Source organism: Falco cherrug, chromosome 9, assembly GCF_023634085.1.
Source record: "Falco cherrug isolate bFalChe1 chromosome 9, bFalChe1.pri, whole genome shotgun sequence".
Classification (NCBI taxonomy): domain Eukaryota; kingdom Metazoa; phylum Chordata; class Aves; order Falconiformes; family Falconidae; genus Falco; species Falco cherrug.
Genome location: NC_073705.1, coordinates 48,792,569 through 48,811,754, shown reverse-complemented (window position 1 = coordinate 48,811,754; position 19,186 = coordinate 48,792,569). Strand labels below are relative to the sequence as shown.

The 19,186-nt window shown below is 45.0% G+C and overlaps 1 protein-coding gene across 24 annotated transcripts in view; it reads right to left on the bottom strand.

Annotated features, from left to right (window-relative positions):
• KCNMA1 (potassium calcium-activated channel subfamily M alpha 1) overlaps window positions 1–16,189 on the bottom strand; it is a 505,772-nt gene extending 489,583 nt beyond the window's left edge. For 20 of the 24 annotated variants that reach the window (XM_027797203.2, XM_055720086.1, XM_055720087.1 and 17 more), the window contains exon 1: window positions 14,845–15,545. In XM_027797203.2, coding sequence (XP_027653004.2) covers window positions 14,845–15,165 — 321 coding nt within the window. In that variant the 5' untranslated portion in view covers window positions 15,166–15,545. Of the gene's footprint in view, window positions 1–14,844; window positions 15,546–15,603; window positions 15,755–15,781 lie in introns of those variants that run through there. The other 4 variants (XM_055720090.1, XM_055720092.1, XM_055720089.1 and 1 more) reach the window with 4 other exon arrangements.
• Window positions 16,190–19,186: the final 2,997 nt, after the last annotated feature.

Genomic DNA, 19,186 nt, shown 5'->3' with positions numbered 1-19,186 from the left:
AAGTCATGCCAAAAAGCCCAGGCACTTGCCCTCACAAAATGCAGACACTTCCCCAAAGCTCCCCTCCGTCAGGCAGGCAGTGGCACAGCGATCCCCCCACAACAAGGGAACGTGCGCCACGGAGCCCTGCCACACTACCAGCCCCGCACTGCAAACAGACGCCATCCTTCCATCTCTTCATTGCTGTTTCTTTTCTCATCTAGTTCACTTCCCAGCGTTCATACCGTTTACTTTTTGCATGCCTCCCAAATCAGGCAATACAATTCAATTTTTACAGTCATTTTTACATTCCTATTCCCAGCGATGCAATGACTACCTTCAAAGTATTGCAGAGAACTTAAAAGAACAAGGTAATCTTGGCAACAAAAACATCCGCATAGAGATTTTGTGTTGTTCTTACACAAACATAAATTTGAGGACAAAACTGAATCGTCAGCATAACTTCCATGATTTTTTTTTTGTTTGGATAACAGCTTTCCAAATTTTAAACAGGAATACTGTTTTTCTGAAATAGTGACTTTGTTTCATTTTCTTTCAAACAATGTCAACTCTTGTAGCTTGAAAATAAATGGAAATGGTATGTTGTTTGTGAGACCGATTAAACACATTCGCCACCTTATTCCTGAAAAAATCCTTAGCTTTTTTGCAATGCAACAGAAACAAGCATTTCAAAGTATGATATTAACCCTTTGCCTTAAAAACAACAAAAAGTCAATAGCTTCATACCAAGACTAGTCTTCTGCTTGCAATGTGACACAAAGTGCATGTCCTGCCCCCCACTATATGTTTGTCCTGGCTCTGATTCTTTCACCTGTTCTCTCCCGGCATTGCTGGCACCACCAGATGGGTCCTGTTTAGGACTTAATTAATTTACCCCACCTCCTAGGATTTCAAAGTAGTAAAGCACTGTCAAGAACCCTGGTTCTTTCCTTTCTTGGATACAGAAAAAGAACCCAGACACAGAGAGATTTGCCTTTTAAGAACAGAATACAACATACACAAATATCTGGGGAAAACACGTGTTGTTCAAAGAAGCTAAGAATAGTACAACCAACAAGCGTATGTTTAAACTGGGAACCTTCCTAGATTCTAAAAGTAACGTTATTCTTTAAATCCAGTGTGGACGCGAGTACTCAAAAACTGTTTGGGCTGGGGATTTTTTAATGGCAATGGAGCACGCATATTCAAAGTGCCTATGTATAGATAGAGTGAGTACCATACACTGCATACTGAACAAGGTAAGATGTCCTTCTTCTTGCCATCAGTCTTCATTACCTCCACCATGTGATTTTTCTATTCTCACCAATTCCTCAACACACTACAGCTAAGATTTTCTATCAGCCAAGATGATTCTTTTTTTAAATTCCTTTTATGTTGTAGTTTGAGTCTAAATCAGTTTTCCTCACACGGGGCACCAATTGTCACAGCACAAGCAAGCCAGCAAACTGCAACAAGGCTTTTACAGTCGGTCAGATTCTACTGTCCATGCTGTTTCCCCTTCCTCCAGAGGCCAGACCATACTGCTCCTCCTCAGTGTTACTTAACCACTTAGTGGGAACGAGCTACAGCTGCACATCATCCATGGCCATCAACCCACCGCCTTCGGGGCAAAGCCACAGATGCATATTATCAGTGTTAACCAACCCACTGCCTTCATTCCTCTACACTTTTATTCTCTGCTTACGTAAAAAATAAATCTTCCAGAAGGAAACTTAGGATTGCACAGCATGTTTTAACCACCCATAACCCCTTGAAAATAGTAACCGCTCTAACAACTTGCAAACTGTGTTCCTTTCACAAATCTAGCAAACAGGAGGAGTGGATGTACATGGACGAAATTGTATGCCTGTCTCAATCACCAGGCTGCTTTATATGGACTGGGGCAAACCAGTCCTTGCACAACCCTCCCGCTCCCCCGGCTTTCTCCCAGTTATCCGCTTTCAGATCTCAAGATGCACGAGGCAGAGGATCACCCCTTGGTCAAAGCTGGTAATAGGATCAGGCATAACTAAGCCTGCAGAACCATGTGTCCTCCAAATACTACAATAATAAAAATAGTTCAGATAGACCTTTTAAGTTGCTAAGCCCAATTTCGAACACACAACACTCCCTGCACAGAAGGAAAAGCTTTAAACCATACCCTAGAGCCCTAGTGATGAATTTTCCCACTTGCAGAAAACCCTCTGAGAACCACAAGCCTTTCAGCCCTCTAAAAGGGACTTAAGTGGTGCAGAAGTGTCGACACACAGTACAAGAATGAATTTCACTTCAAGCATACCAATACAAAATACAAACCGGCCTACGACGAGAGCTGCCCCCCCCCCCCCCTCCAAAGCCCATCTCCATAATGGATATGCTGCAGCTGTCCCGGTATTAACACAAAGTTTTAGCTCCAAGTGTGTCACAAGTACACCAGAGCCTCAGGTTTTCACCTTCAGAAGTCCGGTGACACACTTAAAGAGCATCAGCTCCAAACTACGTAACCTAATCAGAAGCCTGAGGCCAGAAGACAAATAGAAACAACTTATAAATAAATTCTGAAGAATCTAATGTTGTTGGTTTGGCTTTTTTAATGCTTTACATCAATGCAGCATTTTCAACAGGATCTGCACTGAATTAAGCTAGTGTTTTAATTTAAAATCTTTTTTTATTATTATTGAAGAAGAGAATGATCTAAAATTTTAGTTTAATATTATATTCTTTTAAATTATTAGAAATGAGCCCAAATAATCCAAAATAAGCTGACCCTGTGAAGGCAGACATCCAGGAACCAACATTAATTACAGAAATGAAGAACCCTTTACTTTCACTGATACTAATGGCCAAAACACCACTATGGTCTTAAGACGCATAATTTCTTCAGAGGTTAAGCTGTTACTATGCTCAGAGTGCTGATGGAATTCTCATTTACCTATAACTATTAGGGCCATCAATTTAAAAAAAAAAAAAAAGTCACAGACGTGTTTTTTTCCACAGGATTTACACACCAGCCTACTTCCAGGTGCTATTTAAAATCCAAAAAGTATTTTTCAAACTAACAGAAACTACAGTCTTACATTCGCTGCTGAAAACAATCCATTCCCAGGACCAAAACTATTTGTCCCAAGGAAGAGACAACTCGATCTGAGCAATAGTTGCAAAAAGAGCCTCCATTTAAAATGGTTCCTCTGCTTCTTGCTCATAAAGGTATTTTACTGAGCTGAGAGAATATAAATACACGAGACAACCTTCAGAAGTCTGTTTATATTGCCAGAAGCTTTTCTAGAACTTTTACCTTTACTTAAAGTTATCATTACTCTTCCCTCCACTTCTGATAAGCGTTTTGAAAATAAAATATATATATTATTGAATAAGTAAAATAATAAAAACTCTAGAGCTCAAGTTCCCAGTGATAGGAAAAACACCCTGAAAACAGTCTGGGCACCAAGCTCCACCACTTCTTGTCTCAGACTACATCAAACAGGCAACAACTGCTTTAAACAGCCCTTCCCAAACCCATTTTCTTCCCCCTCAGTCAGAGTAAGTAACAACACCTTTGCCCACACAGACTTCACACACTTGCCAAAATCCTCAGAACATCAATTAAAAACCAAAAGACAATTTTGGCATAGTTATACTGAAACTAATCAATAGCTCTGGCACAGCCCAACACCCGTAATGTTTTAAAGCAGTAAGAGATCATCCAAAGTCACAGTCTTACCATGTGATATTTGCTGGCTTGCAGGTTCACCATCCCATCCGAGGTAGCCGCTCACCCAGAGCAGCCTGCTGGGGCCACGGCACCAACAGAAAGCCCACCAGCACAAGTTTAACACTGCAGAGTTATGGCTTAATAAAAGAAAGAGCTCCCTGGAAGAGCAATTAGCAGAAGCTGTACATGCATTGTACACTGGCTAAAAAAAAACAAAACAAAAAAAAAAAAAACAAAAACAAAAAAACCCTACTCAAAAAAGAAAGGAAAACAAAGCTCAGATACTTACCAAAAAGCTCATCTGAGCTTTTCCCTACAAACACAGCTAACTCGACAAGGTGTGAGATGCAATAAGAGACCTTAAGAGCTGCACCTGCTCTGTACTCTAGCATTTATACCGTCAAGGCTAACCCAGCCCACCTGGGGGGACTTGCATGCCCACTCACAGGTGCAGTAGATCAAGTGTGCTCCTCGAGCTCATCTCCCTACCCAGTTACACCTGAAGGGAACCCGCTGAGCCACGCTGGAAAAGCTGGAGTTCACTTGCAAAAACACTTTTGTCATCCAGCAAAAACATTGAACAAAACTGTATTCGCCAAAGAACATCATGAAACTACTAATTGGCATGCTAATGATGGAACCACCTCACTTTCAAAACTTTCCAAAATCTAACGTGTGAAATCTTTTCTGCTCAGTAAAAATGCCTAAAATGGTTTCAGATCTGGAGGTACTACTGCCCGCCAGCCACAGCCCGTCCCCAGCACGGCTCAGGCTCCTCACAGCAAGCCTCCTCCCAGGCTTTACACTTTGGATTTATTAGCACTGCCAAACCACCACCTCAGGACGGTAGGACCGGTCTTAGAGAGCTACATAAAAAATACTGCTGCCCAAAACCACTTAATGTGCTCTGATGGACTAAATTTGGGGTTTTTAAAAAAGCGGTAAGCGATGTAACTTAGCTTCAACAGGCATTAGGTCAGATCAGGTAAGGTTTACATCGCCTGCGCTCCATACGAAGTCACAAGGTGGATGTACACACCAGGCAATGCGGGACAGGCACCTTCACAAAGTAACCACGCTATCAGGTGTGCTCTGCACCCAGCTGGCATTCCCCTACCACCTCAAGAGCCCAGGCAAGTGCTGAATGACTGGAGATACTACCCACCATTGTACCCTACCCTATGCTATCACACCATATCACCCCACCCCACCCCATCCCTCTCCAACACATCCACCCACACCCCTTGTACCAGCCTCGTAAGGAGACTCAGCAATACCCTGGCTGATGGTCACTGAGGGCCTGCAGCCACGGGTAGCTCGGTGGGTTTACTCTCTCACTGCACCCCATGCAGAACTGGAGTCTTTTGCTGCAGCACCCTTGAGCGGCTGCGGGCAGAAACATCAGATGTTTCAAACCTGAATATTCTATTTCTTTGTGTAGAAGAAGCAAACAGACAAGCCTATGAAACCCTGGGTTCACTTTGTTGTTTAAAACCATAAGCAAACATTTCATCCTAGAGGTTGAATTATTTTCCACCTCTTACGTTCTCTCACTCCACCACTCTCTAATGAGACAGAAAGTTTCTAAATATAGTTTCTGTAATCAATTGTAAGGACACGCTTTACTTTTGTACACAGCTGGCATAGCAGCAAGATTAAGATCTATCTGCTTTAAGCCATTAGCACTTCTCGCTTTAAAGAACACAAACCCAAAACCACAAATAATCACATGGACAGTCAATAAAGACAGAAGTTTGTATACAGCTTTATTAAAGCAACTGCAGCCAGAGAAATGATAACATGTTCTGATTACCCCCACAATTTCAGTATGGGAGCATGAAAAACTTATTTTTCTAACTTATTTTTTATTAAAGTTATTTCTAAGAGCAATCAGCTTGAAGTAAATATTTTTTATTAGAGGGTGTGTATCAACCCCTTAGGTAAAAGAAAATTAAAATTCACAGTATTAGGTATTAATGCAAGAGATGATGCTGCTTTAAAGAGCTTTAAAACAGTGTGGAACTTTACAAACACTGAAGTATCTTCTCCTATGTTTATATATACAGAGAGGAGAAGCCAGGGGATTAGCTAAATCCTACTCCAGTCCAGGACATGATGTGTAAGGTCAACATTAGGAAAAAAAAAAATTAAAAAAGGTACTTGGATTATAGCTGTCATGTTCATCGACAAACATCTAAATAAGGAAATAAGTTTTCAAGAACAATAATACCTCTTTCTGAAACCCTCTGAAATGATCACTGACTCTGAAATCAAACTCCTCATTCAGCTCTTAAATTTAAATTTGGGCATCTAAAATGGCTGGTTTCTGCAAGTGTTGACGTTAAGCTCCACAAAGTAACCTAAACAATTGTTGTGTGAATTTTCTTTTAAAATTATGCATATCTTAATAACAAAAATAATGCCATCAGGTGAAAATAAGAACAATCAAATCTCTTTTTTCTTCCCGTCCTGGAATCACATCTTATCGTTCCGTTGGCAACTCAAATGATACCGATGTTCTCCTACAGTACATATCATTTAAGTTGACATTAAAATGTTATCACTTAAATCACACAGGCAGAGTCAAAGCTCCACACCTTGGACAAGCATTTTCCACTTTCAGTAAACTAAAAATTTATTATATCCTAAAGACATATCCCAGCAAAGCAACTAAAATTGTTTTTGCAGATATCCAAACTGTGAGGTTTTTAGTGTTGTTTTCTTTTAGGAACAATGGATCTGTAATACAAATTCTGCTCTTCTGCCTGATGAAAAGCCCACTCTGTAACTTACACATCTAATGCAGAGGCAGAGGAGGAAACCCAGCATTTAGTCAGGTAAAAATTTTGTGTGGCTTTAAACCAAAAATCAGACCATCTCTCAATCGAAGACATCCTTCCTTAAGCAGAAAATCCACGTCTCTCTAAAAAAGCACAACATAACAAATGGTGACTATAACCTTATCCTGCAGAGAACGGGAAAATAATGTAGCCATAAAGGACACAGGGAAACAAGTCTGCAGTATCGCTGAGAGCCTGAGCGATATGAAAATCATGCCAACATAAAACCAGCAGTCCACTGCCTCTGATGCTGAAGGAATCGGAAGCCTTTGGATATAAATGCATTGGGAATGGACGAAAACTAACACAAAAAGCTGAAAAAAACTTCCCACATAACAAAATCAAGTTATGAGAAGTATCAAAGCATTAAAAAAATTCCCTCGTGGGGAAAAACATTTGCAGTGCACATAGATAGACCCTGCAATATTGTCTCCTAATTAGGCTGTTCTTGTGACTTAAAGGAAAAGGAAAAAGGAGGGGTGTTTTCCCTTCAGTCCTTAAAAGCCGAGTACAATTTATCAGCTTCTTTATGAAACAATATTTATAGTACAAGAACCTAGAAAATGTAAAAACATCACACAACATCTGCCTGTCATTCAGCAACCCCACTTCCAAAAAAGTGATGTCAAATCCCTTGTAGCCAAAGGATTCACTGCATCCGAAAGCATCCGAAGTGCTCCACACCAGCTGTGACCATTATACGTCAAAGAAGCCAGTGACCTGTTTCAAGCAATTTGTGGAGCAGGATACCCGTGTGTAATCACAACAGAGTTTTAACAGAGTTCATGCTAGAAAAAATTACAAGATGCTTAAACAAAGAATCACTCTAATATATTTCACTTTATTTTTGTAATATTAAGGTCACCATTTGCAAATAGGTTGTGGTGGTTTTTTTTTTTAAAAAAAAACATATCTGTGATAACGTTTCCCCTGTACTTAAAATAGAAAATTAATCCAACACCAGTAGTGCTAGAGTGAATCTCATTCATAATAGCAAATTTAAAGCGAGTCACCTTTTAACAAAAAAGAGCTACAGCGTTACATCAAAATGTAAAAGGTATCATGAAAACTGAATGACATATAACAAGAAAGAAAATGCCAAATATTTAGTCAGCGTTTGCCTGGACAAAGGGGAACAAAACCATATTATGAATTTATTCCTCAGTATAGAAAGAGCGACAAAAACGCAACACGGTAGACCTGCACCTAACAGGGTGCCAAGCCACCCAAATTCCGGCCAGGCTGCCGTTACACTACTGTTGTTGGTGATGTTACCGTACTTTTCAACACTCTTCTGGCCTGGTGATGAGATCTGGGGTTTTTTTCTCCACTAAACGGTAGCAGTTCGCTACTTTAATGAGGTAGCGAAGCTAAGGCCATGCAAAGGGGGTGTCCAGGACTCAGGGCATGGCCGCACGTGTGCCCCCGTGCTGCGGGCGATCCGTGGGCCAAAGGACCTTTGCCAGCTCCGCTGAATGCACCCTTACTGCTGTTCTAAAAAAAGGGCCAACATTTACCATTGCGCGCCAGCTTGCAGGAGAGATGTCGCGATAGGATATTACCAGCGGTTCGAGCACTCAGATCCTGATTTCCAAGGGGGGCCTGGCAGAAGGTGTAAGTCTTGGCTGGAATAGAAACACAACTCATGTGATTTTTAAATATTATGTTTCTAACGTTGAAATCCCAGACATAATGGCCACAAGCCAAGTAAATACACCTCCCTACAATAAAAGAAAAAGGCTTTTAAAAGCTTAAAATGTTAACACAAGAATCGTTTTAAAAAATAAATCAGATTCATCTAGAACACTGTGAACATCCAGGCCTGAGTCCAAAACCATTGAAATTGTTAGGACTGCCTCCCTCTATTTCAACAGGCTTTGGATAACGCTCCTCGTTCCTTTAACTCTCAAACAGACAAATACATGCAATACATCATCTCAAAGCAAACTGAAGTCAACACATTTCAGTGGCAGCACATTCATTTAAACAGAACCATGCATACTATATATGGGAATAAAGTGTTCCTCTCAAAGATGCAAACCCGATGTATTCTCAGGCTATAAATACCATCAGGATTCAAAATGGGCCCTCCCTGGCCGATACATCTCTGACAGGCATGGAAGACATGGATCTTTCTCATTTATTCACCCAGCTATGCTATCGCTAAAAGCGCTAACGAAATCCCACTGCATTTCCCCCTCCCGTCATCACCCAAGGTGACCTCTGTGCCGCAGACAAAGTGCTCACACTTACAGACCATGAGGTCTAATCCAGAATCTGTGCATCTAGCCCTGTGTAAAGTTGGTGTAAATGCCAGTCTGGTCTGGTGCTCCTGCGAGGAGCAGGGAGCTGGACTCCACGGTCCTTATGGGTCCCTTCCAACCTAAGATCTTTGGTGATTCTAAGCCTTCAGCTGTGCAGCAGCACATGAACTCACTACAGAAACACAGCATCTTATGATAGCTTTATAAAGCATAGTCCCTTCCCTTTTGTCACTGAAATGATATGTGGGGGAGAAAGCATTTTTTAACCATTAACACCCACACATAACATTTCAGCAATCTTCCCCTTCGAAAACCTCCACAAGCTGTGTTGACTATGTCCTTCTCAGACTTCTGATATTTGATAATTTTCATACCTTAAAACACATAATTCAATGCCATGTTACTAGGTATGTATAACCGAACCAGAAGGACAGCCCATCCTTAATTTTGCCTAGAGTGATGTTTATGTCTCACCAGGTTCTCTGGAACCGCTGCCCAACAACCTCACGCTATGGAATGCCTCCCTGCTGCTGAACTACAGCCTGATCTTGCCGAGGAATTATTACCGACCAACCCTGGAAATTCACATGAGCTTTGGCCAACCTGAGTTGGATTCCACAGAACAGCGGAGCTGGCTTCTGAAGGAACCCTGACCATCGCCCTGCGCTTTGCCTGCTGACTAGGGATTACTGCTTCTCCTGAGCATTTGTCCCAGGAAGGACACTCAATGACTCAGATTCACAATCCACTTTCTTGCAACAGTACAGGGCAGACACAGGCCACCGTTGCTTTTTTAATTATAATCATTAGATCCTGTCCTTGCAGAGATTATACTTAGGACTTGCACTCTCCAAATTTTCAGTGTTTCTGTCTCTGGGGCTATAAACTGCCCTCATTTTGCATTCAGAAATCGCACCACATCAAAACTGCGTACATAGACCATTGCTATTTGAAAGCATTTTGTTCCCCATTACAGGCATTTCTTCTATTGAGCTGTAACTGAAAAAAATTGTGAAATCTAATGGTTTCCAACCAGCATTTACAGATTTGCAGACGTGCGAGAGCTGCAAATTCTTTCAAAGTGCAGCTTTTCTCCTTAAATATATGCGTTGCAAAGCCTCGAAAATAAGTACAATACTGCATCAAAATAACCTGTTGGTTGAAATTGTTTGGTTTACAGCTTAAATCCTTGTCCATACATTTTCTTTTCTGCACGCATAAACAATTTTAGTGTGTGTCTGTAAAACGTGAAATCCATTATGAGCTCCAGAGAGCCAAAAGCATCTTTCCTTTTCACAGCATGGAAAACAGCCGCACACGCCTCTCCACACCGGTGCCTTGTATCACTTGGAGAAACACTGCCTGCAAAAAGCTGCCAGTACCTTTTCTTTCAGTCCTTGACCTCTCCACCATGTCCATCTCTCCATTGGCAACCTGTCCGGCAGGACGCTCATGGCGTAATTACACACAGGCCACCTGATAGCCAAGAGATGGGAACGATTCAGTGCCTTGAGCCAGGCTGCGCATGTGACTAACGAGCTAAATGCATTACGGTCCTCTGCTAATCCCTTGAGCCTTCCAGTTGTTCATACGCTTCTGCTCGGTACATCTTCGAGAGAGTCAAGGTGAGGTTTCCACATACAGATTTAAATGGAGCGATGTCCTGCGTTATGTGTCCACAGGTGCTTTTTAACGTACTCTCATACTTTTCTCAATATACAGTGCCCTGTGGTGAGTTTGTTTCTTTAGTTTCATTTGGAGCGGACGTTTATGCAGATATTGCTAGGAAATCAAAAAACTAAATTTATGAGAGCTGGCTTGGGAGAAACACTTCTTCTTTTAGGGAAAACAAAATTTTCCACTTAGAAATTCTCTCAAGCCTTAGAGGTCCAGGTGAAAAATCTTAACTTTTCAAAGAAGGCTTCTGCAAATATTTCACTTCCAGTAAAAACAGAATTTTCCTATTCAGAACCAGCAAGAATGTTGTTTTGTTTCTACTGACCAAATCTAGCACTGTAAGATTTATTAAACTTCCCGAATATGTAGACCAATATCAAGGAAGACTATTATGGCTTGTAATTTCAGGCAAGCAACTGCTACCTCTAATCATAATGTGATTTCACTTTATATGTACATGAGTCCTGGGTTGTGGGGAGGAAAAGCTCTCCAGAACACTGAAATCATTCCAACAGGAGCACAGAGATAAAGATCCATTCCACCTGCTACAGCCTTGAAGGCACAAGGTACATAAGGGGTACCACCCCCCAGGGCACCAAGGAGCAGCGACACAGGGTCTGGTACGCCGTCCTTCGAAAGGGTTCAAATCTCACGTCACGGTGCACTGGGCAGCCTCAGGAGCCGGCTGTGCCCCAAACTGGTGTGCTGTTGTTCCACCGCTCCTGCTTCATGTTTGAGTTTGTCCCAAGGCAAAACATAGTATCTGATAATGTCAGTAGAAAAAGCCCTTCAGGAGCATAGAAAATACAGTAGCAGGCCCACACCATCAAAAGGACGAGAGATTGTCTAACACGCATTTAGCCACTCTGTACTGTGTACTTCACCATTCATATTTATTTGATTTTTCTGTTATTACGAGAAACAAGAGCAACTAAGGGTGTCAGAGCCCAGCCCACTGAACTTCAGTCTCACATTCTACTTTTCATACACAAACAGGAATGAGTTGGTCAAGCGACAAAGGAAAAGCAAAGAGAAGACCAGTTCTTTAACAACGTCTAAGCATTCCTAAAAAAGTAGGTGGAAACACTGACAAGAAAAACAGCATTTGTTAAGTCTCTGCAATGTGACTGTAGCTAATTTTGCAAGAATTACATCTAAAATTATACACCTTAGTAAATAAAGGAATACAAAGGCTTCAGTGTTAATGACCCTCACATTATGTGAAACACTGACAAAACAGGTCAAGATTTACATTTTTCCTTTTGGCAGATTTAACAAAATGTCATCTCACAAAGCAAGCATGGAGCATAAAAATCCTAAGACTTCAGCAATCATTTTTAGTACGTGATTAATATTAATGATCTATTCATATGCGATGACATAAATTGGATATGGAATTTTAAGGGGCAACATTTATCAATCTGTTACCAGAAGTTTTCATAGTCTTGACTTATGGTATCTTGACCTTCTTATCTCCAAGAAAAAAAGAAAAAACAAAAGAAGTGAAACTTCATACCACAAAGTGTTAAACTGTTTCTATCATGTTTTTAAATTCCAACTTTAAATTTGATGGGGGGGGGGAGCGGGAAGTGGGGATAGGGGATGAGGGGACACACCAAAAAACATTCCAAATCCTATGTAGCCATTGCAAACTGCTACATCCCAAAATCAAGCTGACAATCACTGACAAATCTGAGGAATACACTGTGCTTAGAATATAGCAGGGGAAAAAAAAACAACCCAGAACTTTTTGCAGTTATTAGCAATAACATACATGGACACAGGTGTTAGCACAGTAACCCTGTGAATTATTCACATATATGTGAGTTATTCAGCAGGAAGTGACAGAAAGAAGACGTGAGAAAGATTTGAACTCACTCCCTGGGACCACCCTTTGCGCAGAGAGTGAGACGATGTTGGACAACCCAACTCTCCCACAACCTGTGGAGCAGCAAAAGAGGCAGCACAGGGAAGGAGAGGTCCTAACATGCAAAAAACTTCTTCAGAAGTTTGGCTACCTCTTGCCAAATTGCTTTTGCTAGCATATATATGCATTCACCTTTTTCACCTGCATCCTTGGCAGCCTCTCCCACGTTACCATGCAGCACAAAGCACATGTTTGGTAACAGCAAAGCTTAAGACATTTCCAGTTGTTGCTTCATTTAGCCTTTTTACCCTAAAGACTAGAAAACTGTTTTGCAGTAATTAGTTACTCCTTACACACAAAGAATTCCCTCCAATTCCCCTATTTTAGGACATAAGAAATGCAGGATCAGCCCTTGAAAGTTCTTCACCAGAGGCTTGAAAACCCTTAGAAGTGGAACAAACACAATCTAAAGAGAGACACATATCTCCCCCTACCTGCAGAGCCCTTTATCCTCCCGCCCCCGGGAATAATATTCACAGACACAGCTACTTCAGGTCTCACACATGAAATAAGCTCTGATTTTACAACCTGGCACTGCTGCAGTATGTCAAATCGTTTGGACGGGAAGTGCTGGAACCCCTTGATGATACACCTGTTATTTAGTGAACCGATATGTTTAGCCTAAGAGGTCTTAAAAAAATTTGGATATGCCTTTCTGTACCGGTTAAGAAATGAATTATGTGCCTTAACCGAGTATGTCCCAACAACAGACTATCAGACCAGCAATACCCACCAAGACACTATGTGCAAGAAGTCTTATGTGCAAGCCTCTAACTTTTCATTCTCACAAGGAATGAATGAAGGGGATAACCTGTAGGATTTCCTTTTTCACCAGTATCCCCGACAGCCCTTGCAGATTTGTCTCATCACATGGAGAGGAAAACGCTGAACGCACACAGCAGGAACTGCAGGTAAGCCCTAGCTACCCACCCATTCTTGAAAATCGCTGTCTACCGTTGAAGGCAATGACATTTTACAAGACACACTTATCACCACATATCGGTTTGAACTCTTGTCATCATATCTGGCTACCACCTCTCTAGGAAAAGTTCAAGTTTGCTTTTGAACGCAATAAAAATGCCTATAGAGAAGTGATGCTGCCTGGTAGGTTTCCCAAAGCTTAGGGCTGACTTCAAAGCTTTTATTTACCCCTTATCTCTAGAAATCACTTCTTCCGTAGATAGGCCAGGTTCACTGCAACTGTTCTACTTCCAGCCGGACTGTGGAGGCTCCTTTAGGCAGCCCGAACGGGTCGCCTGCCTCGCTAAACCCACACACACAAACAAACAAGTACGGTAACTTCTCACACTCTTGACTTCGCTTCTGGTTTCCCCGAAGCGTTCGATCCTCGGTGCGGCTGGGTTATGCGCTGTATCAAGTGTATTTAGGGGGGGAGGGGACAGAAGAAAGGGGAAGACAGCTCACTGTACGTCAAAGCAAGCCAGCAACCTAGCAACCATATATTAAAAGGTGTGTGTGTTTTTGTGGGTGTCTGTGTGCCAGGAATAACTGAAGCAGATATTATTCCATTTGTAATCCAAAAAATGTGAAAAGGGAAGGGGAGAAACTCCAGCTGCTGGTCTATTTTGGGGTCTGTCAAAATCCACTTTCACAAATACAGAACCTTAACGCTTTCTAGCCCATTTGTCTTAAGCAAAAATGAAAGTCTGGACCTGAGCGAGTTCTTAACTTCGGTCTGAAGAGAGACCCTCCAAAGCAGGAGCCGACCTTACTTCACACACTGTGCTCTCTCCCAGCTTTCTGATATGCAAAAATCACAGGGGCAGAGAGGCTGCCTCAAAGATTTTGCGTTTAGGTTAAAAGAATACTGATCTACCATGTTACTTACAAATGCACTAAATACTTCCAGGTATCTACATTTAATCTATCAAGTGGAAGCGTCAAAGATTCTCAGGGAGAGGAAGCTGCTCTTAAAAGATTCACTTGAGGGAGAAGTTTACCTTTTCGATTTTGCCCAAGTTTCTCAGTCTAGGGGATAGTTTAGCCCAGCAGACACACACCCCCACCCCACCATCGCATGCGGTCCTGGGGGTGCACACCAACTTCTGAACCACACCGTCCCACCGTGCCTGCGTCTGCCTCGCCGGGAGGGCGAGCTGACACCAAGGTGTAACTTCGGTGCCACCAGATGAAAACCAGCATGTCCCTGCGTGGCGTGGGAGGGAGAGGGGGGACTGGGGGGCACAACTCAGGGCTGCACCCAAGCCACACTCCCCACGTTGCGGCTCCCACCAGCCTGTGGCGACTCTACCACACCAGCAGCCAGCACGCTGCCATCCAACCAAGAGCCCTACGGCATCTCCAGTGCCACCTCGCCCAGGTGTCCTGGTCTGCGAGGCTGAGCTCCTCATCCTCCTCCTCCTCACCACCACCACCGAACCAAGCCATCACCAGCACCGGGAGAGGAAGGGGTGGGGGTGTTACCTTGTTTTTGACCCCGCAGTGGCAGCAGACAGTCCACAGGTACTTGAGGGTCCTCCACAGCAGGATGATAAACAGTCCCCCAAAGAAAGTGACCATAGATGAGGCGAGGAAAGCCCACCACATACGCTGTCCGCGGCTATCGCAGGGCACCTCCATGGTCACCGGGATGATGAGCGCATCCATCTTGGGCACATTGACGGGGGAGGAGGACGAGTCTGTGTTGAGATTGTTGGCGTTGATATTGTTACTCATTCTAATGCCGCCGCCGCCGCCGCTGCCGCCCGGGTAGGAGCCGCCGCCGCCGCCGCTGCCATTTGCCATAGCTAACGGCGAGCCGGGCGCGCAGGGGCTGCCGAGAGCTCCTCCCGCCGCCAGCGCCCCCCGAAAAACCCATCACCAGCCATATTGCTGCTGCCGCCGCCGCTCAGCGGGGGGGGGGAAGGATAAAAATAAAGAGGGGGGGGGGGGGGAAACCCAAATCAAAACAAACAAACAAAAAAAAAAAAAAGAACGCAATTAAAAAAAAAAATTGAGAGTGAAGATAAGCGACCGCACAATCCCCCGGTCCCTCTCGGGAGCCGGCAGGCCGGTGAATTCCGAGCGTCCTCCTTGTACGGTGAAAATAATACGTATACGTAAAAAAAAAAAAATTAAAAATAATAATAAAAAGGTAGTCTCCTCCTCAGATTCCCACCCCTTCCTTCTCCCGCATACACGGCCCCCACCCCGCCCACCCCCACAAAAATCAGCCGCCACCACCACCACAAACTGATGCCTCGGAGCGTCTCTCCAAGCCCCCCAGCGCTGCGAGCCTCTGCCTGGCGGGGACCTCCGCCTCCGCCGCGGATCTTCCCCGAGGTGCTCTGTTATTATTGTTATTAGTCTTTAACTTGTTATTAGCGACACTCAGCCCCCCCCCCCCCCCCCCCCCGCGCACCCTCCTCCTCCTCCTCCTCCTCCTCTTCCAAGTCCAGCCCCTTCCTCTCCTCTTCCCCCCTCGGTGCCGGCAGCCGCCTCCTGTGGCTCCTAATTCATCCTCCGCTGGCCCATCTGTGCGGGCGCTGCCGCCGCCTCCTCGCCCATCCTTCAGGCGCTCCCGCCGGGGCCCGCGCTGCCGCTCGGGCGGCTGCTCCCACACGCGCAGCGACGCCGCCGGCCCCCGCCCCTCCCTGCGCGCCGCCGGGGGACGCGCCGGCCCCGGGCCGCGGCCCCGCGCGGGGCAGCCGGCTGCCGGCCGCGGGGGGAGGAGAGCGCGGGTTCAGGCGGGCTCCCGGCCCGCCATGGGCAGCACCGCGCGGCGCCGCCGCGCTCCTCCGCCCCGCGGTCGCGCCGGTGGGGCCGCTGAGGCGGCGAGCGATGGCTCCGCAGGGCGGCGAGGGGAGGAGTGTGTGAGGAGAGGGGCGGGGGGGCGACGCGCTTCACAGGTGGCGCCAGGGCCGCTCCAACAAGTGCCGCCGGCCCAGGCGGGGCCATGGCGGCCGCGCAGCGCTGCCCGCAGCCGCGGTGAGGCGGGGGCGGCGGAGCGGGCCCCCTGCCCGCCGGGGCCGCTGTGGCGGCTGGCATGGCGCGGGGGCGAGCGCGGGGCCGGCGGGCGGGGGCGGGGGGGCTGAGCTGCAGCAGCAGGTGCCCTGCCCGGGGTGCGGGGGGGCCGCCCGCGGGGGTGCCCGCTCCCGCCGCCCGCGGCGTCTGTCAGTGACAGCGGGGAAACACCGCAACGGCTCCGCCACTTGCTGCGCAGCCCGGGAACCTTCCTGAAATCAACCCTTCGGGACAGACGTGGCGATTTCACAGGACACGACCGAGGGCAATCCAGCCAGGAAACCCCGGGAGTCGTCTCCTGCCCCCCCCCCCCCCCCCCCCCATTCCCATTGAAAAGCAGAAGAATCTGCACTTATCTATTTAATTATAAATCAAAATCTTCATTTGGCCGCACGGTCTGCTCCCTCGCGTGCCTGCGCAAAGTATTATGCAGATCCTCTTGACATCTTTCCAAGGGTAAAATACAACAGCCTATGTGTGCTGCGTGACATTTCCCCATCTGATCAAGCCACGCTACACAAGGACAGGGCCACCATGATGGAATAGTAATCTTTTAACCTCCACTAGCACTAGTTCCTCTTGCTGCATCTGTCATGGGTTGGTTTGTTTGTGTTTTCTACTCGAGTGACGGTAATGAGATTTTTATGAGTCCTCAAAGCTTTTTATGGGGCTCTCTAACCCTCTCACCTCCACTTTTTTGTGTGCTGACACTGCCATTTGTCTGACTTTGCGAGGTTATCGTGATGCCTCGCTCCAGTCTGTTCCTCCAGTCTGTTCCTTGAAGAGAGAAAGGGATTCATAGAGGCCTCTGAATAGGGAGAGTGCTAAGCAATAATAGGGATGTATATACACAAGTGACACAATATTACACGACCGTATCCTGGAGGAAAACGGATAGTCAGTTACACGGTGCACCTGAAGCAACCCGTTCCCAGGAGGCTGTTGTAAGAGGGAAAGAAGTGGAGGATTTCTATATGCAGAAAACACGTCAGGTTGAAAAGGAACTGCATGTTACGGCCTAGCCTGTGCTGCCACAGCCACTGCCACCTGCCCCGTCTCTCATTACCAGCCCTCCCCACTGCTAGAAAGCCACCTGGGCCACAAAGCGGTGGTGTGACAGGATCACGCACTTTGGGACCTGGGCTCAGAACCCGGTCATTTTCTCTGTATGCCTGGCTTGGTGTTCAAGGAGCACCCTTTTCGCAGCTGCGCATGCACCTATCAGCAAACACCGGGAGTGGAACGAGAGCGGGAGCATCGCGACACAGCCACTCGATGCCTGATCTTCAGAAGTGCTGGGTACTTACTGATGCTCTTACAGCTGATGGAAACCACGAGCCCAGTGCACCTGGAAAGAGCCGGGCAATGAACAGCAGTAGCACAGCATATCCCAGGGGAGGGGCTTGCACAGTGGAATTTCTTCTGTATTCTGGTCTGGTAGGTAACAAGGCCTGGGTCTCTGAAGGCATGGATATGGCATATGTCTTCTCTCGCTGGTACTTGAGAAGTACCAGAAGACTTGGCAGAAAGGCCGCAGTCTGAAAATCTGTCTTCTCACTTTATACATTCAGAAGGTATGAGTTTAAAAGGATTTATTTGACCCCGGGTACTGACTGATGCAGCAGAGTGCTGCAGACATTGGTTTCATGCGCGCTCCAGACACAAGAAGAACCATTAGGCACTTCTAAAATAGCATCCCCAAATACTGTACCCGCAAATACAAAGAATGGCCCAAAAGAAAAATGCAGATTAAAGCAAACCAAGTGCACTACAAGTTATAGTCTGCACTACCAACATAATTTGATTTTAATATGTTTACACAACATTTACACATAGGTTTGAACAGGGGTAGGAGATTTATTGTGATCACTTGTATAAAGCTGATTTTAAGTTCTGCTGCTCAAAAACTGTCCATAAACCAGCATATAGATATATATATGTGTACACATACACAACATGCACATTAGGAGTTCTAGCTTGTAAATTTCACACTATATATCCAGGGAAAACCCTTTCCTGTTATCTGTATAAACAAAGCTCTTTATTTACACAAATAGGTCTCAGTTTTACAAATATTTATATTGAAACTGACCTACAAAGGTAAACTCACTGATATCAGCTGGTTAGTGGAAAAGTTTCCTTAATAGGAATTGCCTGCTAAAGACAAAACATACATGAATTAGGTAACTTTGTATTTTGTTCACCACTTTGTGGACAGGGATACAAATGATATCTGAATGAGGAGTACCACTCAAGTCAAGTATCATTTGAGCTTACTCCTTCATGAATAAGGACAGGCCTGCTTTCTAGTACAGGTTTTATAATGTGGAGTTCGAAAAAGCATGCTGCACGCTACGTTTGCTGAGGCAACAACTGCACTTCACATCGCCTTCAGCCCAAACACAGTTTTCCAGCTCTGTTTCCTGGGGAGGTCTATTCCGAGCAAACACAAAACTTAGGCAGATTAGTTTTCAGATTAGTTTTCCATTTAATACCTCAACATGAGAGCTCAAAATTTACTTATTTACAGAACATACCGAACACTGTGTTTACCCGTGTTTTTCCTCTGTTGCTACCATCAAGCATAGTCCGGGACACAACCATGCCAGCTCGACATAAATCTGGAGGGTTTGGTTCCAGAAAGCTGTATTTTAGCAGCAACGAAACGACTCCTCTTTATGTAAAACAGTTCCCTCTTGTGGATATTCTGTGTACAGTAGCACAGACAAAGTATTTAAAATATTCATCAGATCTGGATCTTTGCAATTAAAAAAAGAACCCCTCCATTCAGCAATGAGCTCAA